General features: G+C 47.7%; 1 protein-coding gene across 1 annotated transcript in view; it reads left to right on the top strand.

The window, feature by feature from the left end:
* Window positions 1–8,648, top strand: part of LOC108799309 (connector enhancer of kinase suppressor of ras 2-like) — a gene marked incomplete at its 3' end in the record, with an annotated part of 301,637 nt that overhangs the window by 181,133 nt on the left and 111,856 nt on the right. The window contains exon 6 of the mRNA XM_018571158.1: window positions 5,826–5,945. Within this exon, the coding sequence (XP_018426660.1) occupies window positions 5,826–5,945 (120 nt within the window). The remainder of the gene's footprint in view (window positions 1–5,825; window positions 5,946–8,648) is intronic.

The following is an 8,648-nucleotide window of genomic DNA, read 5'->3' as shown; positions in this document are numbered from 1 at the left end:
GGGGTTTGCGGGGGGTGGTGAAGATGGAGTATATCCAGTGTGGGGTACAGAACTACTGACCATAATTCGAGGCACGGATCCTAGTGTTAGTAGTATTAAAGCTCAACATATATCCCATTGACTGAAGCGCTCCTTCATGCCAGAGGAGACCAGCGCTGGGTGGAAACATCTCACTTTTTGTATCTCACTGATCGACCAATCAATGAGCAGTTCCTCCTCTGACACGGGTATTTACCCAGTTTTACGCATTTCTCTTTTTCATCGTTATTTCCCCCCAGTTATAATAACTCTTTTTCCAGCTTCATTTACAAATCCGGATAAAAAGAGCTTTTAGAAAAATTCTAAAACCGTCCGTCTCCCCCAGTAAACAGAACGCGAGGCGCGCTGCGTTCCCGCTGAACTTTGAAGTCGCTTTTCCTTGTCAACGCTGGCAATGACATGTAATTATTCTTCATCATGAATATTCATCTGTAATCCTTAACGAGGCCTCCGAAAGTCTGGAAGATTCTTCCTTGCGCAATCCAGAGTCCGGAGTTCTACAGAAACCATTGCTGGAGTCTAGTGAGGTTCCTTCCAACGTCGGGGTGATGGACGAGAAGAGACACGGAACAACGTCTCCATCTTAGAATGTTGAGGAACAGACGTCCCAACCGGACGATTCTCCCGCACAGCTCGCTCTGGTGACAACTGTAAAATGTTTCTCCTCACTGACAATAGTCACCGGGACCACCGTGAATCTTCCTCACGGGAACATGGACAGACATCAATAAAAACCTGCTAGAGGGTCTATCCAAACCTAAGTTCTTAAATAAATTGCCTAACCATACGTTTACAAAATTTGGGTAGAAGTGTTGGAAAGCTGTATGTAAACAATTATACATTTTGGGGGTCTTACAATGTCCCTTCCTTCAGGGTAAGGTTAAATAATAAGAATATAATATGTAAATAAGTATCTTCCCTCTCTCCCCTCTCTCTCCCCTATCTCTCTCCCATCTCACTCTCTCCTCTCTCTCCCCTATCTCTCTCCCATCTCACTCTCCCCTATCTCTCTCCTCTCTCACTCACTCCTCTCTCTCCCCTATCTCTCTCCCATCTCACTCTCTCCTCTCTCTCCCCTCTCTCTCTCCCTCTCCCTCTCCCCCCTCTCTCCCCCCCCTCCCCCTCTCCCCCCTCTCTCCCCCCCCTCCCCCTCTCCCCCCTCTCTCCCCCCCCTCCCCCTCTCCCCCCTCTCTCCCCCCCCTCCCCCTCTCCCCCCTCTCTCCCCCCCCTCCCCCTCTCCCCCCTCTCTCCCCCCCCTCCCCCTCTCCCCCCTCTCTCCCCCCCCTCCCCCTCTCCCCCCTCTCTCCCCCCCCTCCCCCTCTCCCCCCTCTCTCCCCCCCCTCCCCCTCTCCCCCCTCTCTCCCCCCCCTCCCCCTCTCCCCCCTCTCTCCCCCCCCTCCCCCTCTCCCCCCTCTCTCCCCCCCCTCCCCCTCTCCCCCCTCTCTCCCCCCCCTCCCCCTCTCCCCCCTCTCTCCCCCCCCTCCCCCTCTCCCCCCTCTCTCCCCCCCCTCCCCCTCTCCCCCCTCTCTCCCCCCCCCCCCCCCTTATTAATTATAAAAGAATACATAAAATGACATATACTATATTACAATTTCACTATTATTATATATGAAACATGTTAAAGAAGAGCTCTTGAGGGGGCTCTTAAGACATAAAGAGTGTGCGATACTAGTGAGAGGGGGCCCAGGACCTGCTGACCCACATCAGGTATATAGACTCCTAAGTCTCAGAGGGCCCCAGTGCAGCTGCACAGTCTGCACAAATGCAACTCTGGCTGCAAGACTGTCTATTGATGACACCCATTGGCCACCCATTTTGTGGCTTTGATACACAAGCCCAGGTTCCGGAGTTCGTGTTTCTGAGTGTGTGCAAGGAACTGCATAGACCCTGATGAAGGGGGATTGTTGAGGCCCCCAAAGTGTGTTGGCTATCTCTCATCGGCTTCCTAATAATTGTAGAATTAATAAAGTACTGGACTGGACTCTTAAAGTATGGTTTTGGTTCTGGACCTTTGAAGTGTGACTCTGAACTTCTGAAATGTAGTTCTGAAATATTTAAGTGTAGTTCTGGACTATTGATGTATGGTTCAGGACTCTTGAAGTGTAGTTCTGGACTCTTGAAGTGGGGTTTTGAACTCTTGAAGTGGGGTTCTGGACTATTGAATTATGGTTCTGGACTATTAAAATGTGGTTCAGGACTATTGAAGTGTAGTTCTGGACTATTGCTGTATTGTTCTGGACTCTCGAAGTGTGGTTCTGGATTCTCGAAGTATAGTTCTGGACTCTTGAAGTGGGGTTCTGAACTTGGGTTCTGGACTCTTGAAGTGGGGTTCTGAACTCTTGAAGTGTGGCTTTGGTTCTCCCTAGTGCTTGGCTACAAACAGATTTCAAGAACCGGGTGACCCCTGGACTGTTTCTGTGTGTACTTCCCGAACCCAAGCCATTGGGCCGAAACATAGACACTCCACCAACCACCTGGGAAACTGGGTCCAGCGCCTCCCTCTCATCCCCACTTGCATTGTACACGAATGGTATGTCGGCCCCTGACGCACAGAGACGTCCCTATAGGGAGGGTAGCAGAGTGGTAAATTCGGGCCCTCGTTCCCGGGGATTAGGACAGATAAGAGAGCAGCGTGAAGCCGCTGCGGTTCTGGAATCTGTGTCTGTGAGATTTCTGTATTCAGGCTGAAATAAAAACGGCTATTTTTAGCCGGTGAAACAATATAATATGAATTATTGAGGATTCTGTGAAAGTTTCATGAGGAGATGCAATCGTGAATGTAGGAGGCCCTTCGCTGCAGAGTTTCTGTTCTTGTAAAGCTCAGACTGAGATGTTCTATTACATTATCTTTGGGGATTCGGACAAAACCGACTACCACATAAATAAATAACAGCGACCATAGATGGCAGATGTGCAGCCAATGTGCCACCTCGCAGCAAAGTTTCTTCTCAATGATGGGGGACGGCCTGGTCACGCAGAGACTTCCCAGATATCAAGCTCTTCATCACTCCATGAAGTGCCCATTCCTTGCAAAGTCCCCATGATGGCATCACACCTATCGTGATCTCCAGATGGTGATGGCCACCACCAAAGTTGTCCGGTTGGACGGCTTATCCAGTCATAGTTTGGACACCCATCACATATATGACCTGATGTGTCCACATGGCTGTAATAGGAGCTGCAGTTGTTACCCCACACCCACCAATCAACTTGTAACTCCCTTCTCATTGACCTCCCACTACACAGACTCCTCCCCCTTCAGTCTATCATGAATGTAGCTGCTAGGCTCATCCACCTGACCAACCGCTCAGTGTCTGCAACCCCTCTCTGCCAATCCCTGCACTGGCTTCTATCACCCACCCCCCTCTGCCAATCCCTACACTGGCTTCAATCTCCCACCCCCCTCTGTCAATACCTGCACTGCCTTCCATCACCCGCCCTCCTCTGCCAATCCCTGCACTTGACACCGCAAAACTACTCATCCACTCCCTTGTTATCTCTCGTCTTGACTATTGCAACTCCCTCTTCATTGGCTGACCTCTACGCAGGCTCCTCCCCCTTCAGTATATCATGAATTATGCTGCTAGACTCATCCGCCTGACCAACCGCTCAGTGCCTGCAACCCCGCTCTGTCAATTCCTGCACTGGCTTCCATCCTTCAACCCCTCTGTCAATTCCTGCACTGGCTTCCTTCACCTGCTCCCTCCCCTCTTCCAATCCCTGCACTGGCTTCCAATAGCCCAAAGGATACAAGTCAAAATATCAACAACGACTTGCAAAGCCATCCTCAACTCTGCCCCCGTCTATATCTCCAACCTCGTCTCAAAGTATCACCCTAACCGTCCGCTCCGCCCCTCCCAAGACCTCCTGTATTCAAGCTCACTTGTCAACTCCTCCCATGCTCGCCTCCAGGACTTCACTAGAGTCTCTCCCATCTTCTGGAACTCTTTACCCCAACCTGTCTGTCTATCTTCCACCTGGACTGCCCATCCATAAAGACTCATCTCTTCAGGGAAGCCTATCCCACCTCCACCTAACCGCTCAACCATCACGTTCTCCGTTCTCAAACAATTCATCCCTACACAGCTCCCTCCTCATGTATCACTGGCCCCTCCCTTTTAGATTGTAAGCCCTCAGGGGCAGGGCCCTCCTTACCATCTTGTTTTGAATTGTATTGTGATTGTAATGTCTTCCCTGTATTGTACAGCGCTGCGCAAACTGTTGGCGCTATATAAATCCTGTATAATAATAATAATAACTTCATACTTTAATGGAGGATGAAAATCTGATTGGATGTTGAGAGGTGAGGAGCTCTGGGAATTGACATGGGTCACAGGTATAATAATTATCATAATAGAAGTATAATTTACTAATATTTATGTTTCAACTGTTTCTCTATTATTGTTATCCCAAAATACGGTGCAAATGAATTCTTATCTCCTGACGGGTCCCCTTCCTTTCTGGATCTTTATTTAGATTCATCTTGAGTTTAGTTTCCATCACCATAATATCAGACACAGACGATTCAACAGGGAGAAGGTGCCACGTGTTATGGGTGTATGTGGACCCTCTGTATCACTATTGTGTCAGTGTGGGCCCTCAGTGACCACCTGGTATGGGTCTCACTGCAGGACTCTCCCAAGTCACGGGTCAAGGGTTCATAGGAGCCATCTGCACACCGGGGAGAAGGAACTGCACACCAAGAGATAATGTTTGGTTCTAGAAAGAAGGACCCTAGCTGACTGTAAATTTAGGGATCACTATGTGGTCTTATTAGAATGTATTGACTGCAGTTTACAGTTCCAAGGGAGTATGGGGAACATTTGACCCTGTTGGGCAAACACAACCAACCCGTCCTTTCGTGGAAGGGACAGATGTCTGTGAGCTAAAGATGGTGTACCCTGCAAAGTGTGCCATGGTGCCACAAGGGTTGTTGGGCATTGTGAAAGGCATGGTTTCCTTTCCTGGCATTCAATCACATGACATCTCAATGCTGCAAAGAAAGGTGATGCCGGAAGACTTCCCTCTATCAGACATTGAGATGGTATGTCATAAAGGGGAGTAAGTAGATATAGTGGCCAGCAAATGCCACCGACTGCAGGCACCAATCTGATTGATCTCTGAATGGTGAAGTGTCTACACTGCCAAATGCCCCCCTGCTCCCCAGGCCAGTCATCCCCTGCGGTATTATCAATACAGGTGAAACTGGAATAATTAGAATATCGTGCAAAGTTAATTTATTTCACTAATGCAACTTATGCGGTGAAACTAATATATGAGAGAGACTCATTACATGCAAAGCAAGATAGTTCAAGCCGTGATTTGTCATCATTGTGATGATTATGGCTTACAGCTCATAAAAACCCCAAGAACCCCAAATCCACAACCTCAGAAAAGTAGATTATTACATGCAATCAATAAAACAAGGATTGTACATAGAACAATATCGGACCTCTGAAAAGTACCAGCATGCATATGTACTCAGTACTTGGTTTGGGCCCCTTTTGCAGCACTTACTGCAATTACTTTTGCACGATATTCTAATTATTCGAGTTTCACCTGTATTGTCTTCAGCAGATCAGGATTGGCCACCTGCGACCCTCTCACTACAGGAGGGTTCCATCATGACCCAACAATTACTGCATGGGCTGTGCCTGGTCGTCAGTTCCCCCTATGTCTGTACATCTTCTGGTTACCCAATGTTGATACAATGTTGTCCTCCACAATCTTCTGTTTTGTAGCGTAAAGAACAATTGTAACATTGTTTCCCTGCGACTCTTTTCCAGTGTAAAACTCTGTCTGGGATCTGCGACCACATTATTTCCCTCTCATCCGATTCGCTGGTGTCTCAGTCGGCCCATTTGGAAGTTGTCCATCTCACGAACATCATGCCGAGTGAAGGACTGGTGAGTGCCGAGTTGTTGGAATGTTTCGGGTCAATGGTTTTATCGGGTAATTCCAATCCCTGCACTGGCTTCCAATAGCCCAAAGGATACAAGTCAAAATATCAACAACGACTTGCAAAGCCATCCTCAACTCTGCCCCCGTCTATATCTCCAACCTCGTCTCAAAGTATCACCCTAACCGTCCGCTCCGCCCCTCCCAAGACCTCCTGTATTCAAGCTCACTTGTCAACTCCTCCCATGCTCGCCTCCAGGACTTCACTAGAGTCTCTCCCATCTTCTGGAACTCTTTACCCCAACCTGTCTGTCTATCTTCCACCTGGACTGCCCATCCATAAAGACTCATCTCTTCAGGGAAGCCTATCCCACCTCCACCTAACCGCTCAACCATCACGTTCTCCGTTCTCAAACAATTCATCCCTACACAGCTCCCTCCTCATGTATCACTGGCCCCTCCCTTTTAGATTGTAAGCCCTCAGGGGCAGGGCCCTCCTTACCATCTTGTTTTGAATTGTATTGTGATTGTAATGTCTTCCCTGTATTGTACAGCGCTGCGCAAACTGTTGGCGCTATATAAATCCTGTATAATAATAATAATAACTTCATACTTTAATGGAGGATGAAAATCTGATTGGATGTTGAGAGGTGAGGAGCTCTGGGAATTGACATGGGTCACAGGTATAATAATTATCATAATAGAAGTATAATTTACTAATATTTATGTTTCAACTGTTTCTCTATTATTGTTATCCCAAAATACGGTGCAAATGAATTCTTATCTCCTGACGGGTCCCCTTCCTTTCTGGATCTTTATTTAGATTCATCTTGAGTTTAGTTTCCATCACCATAATATCAGACACAGACGATTCAACAGGGAGAAGGTGCCACGTGTTATGGGTGTATGTGGACCCTCTGTATCACTATTGTGTCAGTGTGGGCCCTCAGTGACCACCTGGTATGGGTCTCACTGCAGGACTCTCCCAAGTCACGGGTCAAGGGTTCATAGGAGCCATCTGCACACCGGGGAGAAGGAACTGCACACCAAGAGATAATGTTTGGTTCTAGAAAGAAGGACCCTAGCTGACTGTAAATTTAGGGATCACTATGTGGTCTTATTAGAATGTATTGACTGCAGTTTACAGTTCCAAGGGAGTATGGGGAACATTTGACCCTGTTGGGCAAACACAACCAACCCGTCCTTTCGTGGAAGGGACAGATGTCTGTGAGCTAAAGATGGTGTACCCTGCAAAGTGTGCCATGGTGCCACAAGGGTTGTTGGGCATTGTGAAAGGCATGGTTTCCTTTCCTGGCATTCAATCACATGACATCTCAATGCTGCAAAGAAAGGTGATGCCGGAAGACTTCCCTCTATCAGACATTGAGATGGTATGTCATAAAGGGGAGTAAGTAGATATAGTGGCCAGCAAATGCCACCGACTGCAGGCACCAATCTGATTGATCTCTGAATGGTGAAGTGTCTACACTGCCAAATGCCCCCCTGCTCCCCAGGCCAGTCATCCCCTGCGGTATTATCAATACAGGTGAAACTGGAATAATTAGAATATCGTGCAAAGTTAATTTATTTCACTAATGCAACTTATGCGGTGAAACTAATATATGAGAGAGACTCATTACATGCAAAGCAAGATAGTTCAAGCCGTGATTTGTCATCATTGTGATGATTATGGCTTACAGCTCATAAAAACCCCAAGAACCCCAAATCCACAACCTCAGAAAAGTAGATTATTACATGCAATCAATAAAACAAGGATTGTACATAGAACAATATCGGACCTCTGAAAAGTACCAGCATGCATATGTACTCAGTACTTGGTTTGGGCCCCTTTTGCAGCACTTACTGCAATTACTTTTGCACGATATTCTAATTATTCGAGTTTCACCTGTATTGTCTTCAGCAGATCAGGATTGGCCACCTGCGACCCTCTCACTACAGGAGGGTTCCATCATGACCCAACAATTACTGCATGGGCTGTGCCTGGTCGTCAGTTCCCCCTATGTCTGTACATCTTCTGGTTACCCAATGTTGATACAATGTTGTCCTCCACAATCTTCTGTTTTGTAGCGTAAAGAACAATTGTAACATTGTTTCCCTGCGACTCTTTTCCAGTGTAAAACTCTGTCTGGGATCTGCGACCACATTATTTCCCTCTCATCCGATTCGCTGGTGTCTCAGTCGGCCCATTTGGAAGTCGTCCATCTCACGAACATCATGCCGAGTGAAGGACTGGTGAGTGCCGAGTTGTTGGAATGTTTCGGGTCAATGGTTTTATCGGGTAATAGCCAAACAAAGAAAGCGGAGTCCCCGCAATTTCAGAGGCACGAGCATGGGAATAGGGTCACTGTGTCCTCAATAGGGTGATGCTTATATGAGACTTGGGTTTCACATCTCCCGGAATGTTCCATCCTCCTTCCTGGTCACATCCCTGCCCTGATGAAGGGACCCTGCGTGGTCCCGAAACGTTGGATTATGCGATATGCGTGACGTTTAGTCCAAATAAATGGACATTTTTTGAATTTCATTTGCTGAGTGCCGGCGATTTCTATCCTTTATTGACTGCTGTGTGCGGCGCCACCCGTGATTGTTGAAGGAGAACTATGAGGGGGGGGGGCGTGCTTTTCACTCACCTCATAGTTCTAGCCGACCTGTGACAATGAGACTGTAACAGGCCGGCCCAGAAGATAGGG

Source organism: Nanorana parkeri, unplaced genomic scaffold (genome assembly GCF_000935625.1).
Source record: "Nanorana parkeri isolate BGI_ZX_2015 unplaced genomic scaffold, ASM93562v1 scaffold1689, whole genome shotgun sequence".
In the NCBI taxonomy this organism is placed as follows: domain Eukaryota; kingdom Metazoa; phylum Chordata; class Amphibia; order Anura; family Dicroglossidae; genus Nanorana; species Nanorana parkeri.
The sequence above is the reverse complement of the archived record's forward strand: the minus strand, read 5'-3'. Positions and strand labels throughout refer to the sequence as shown.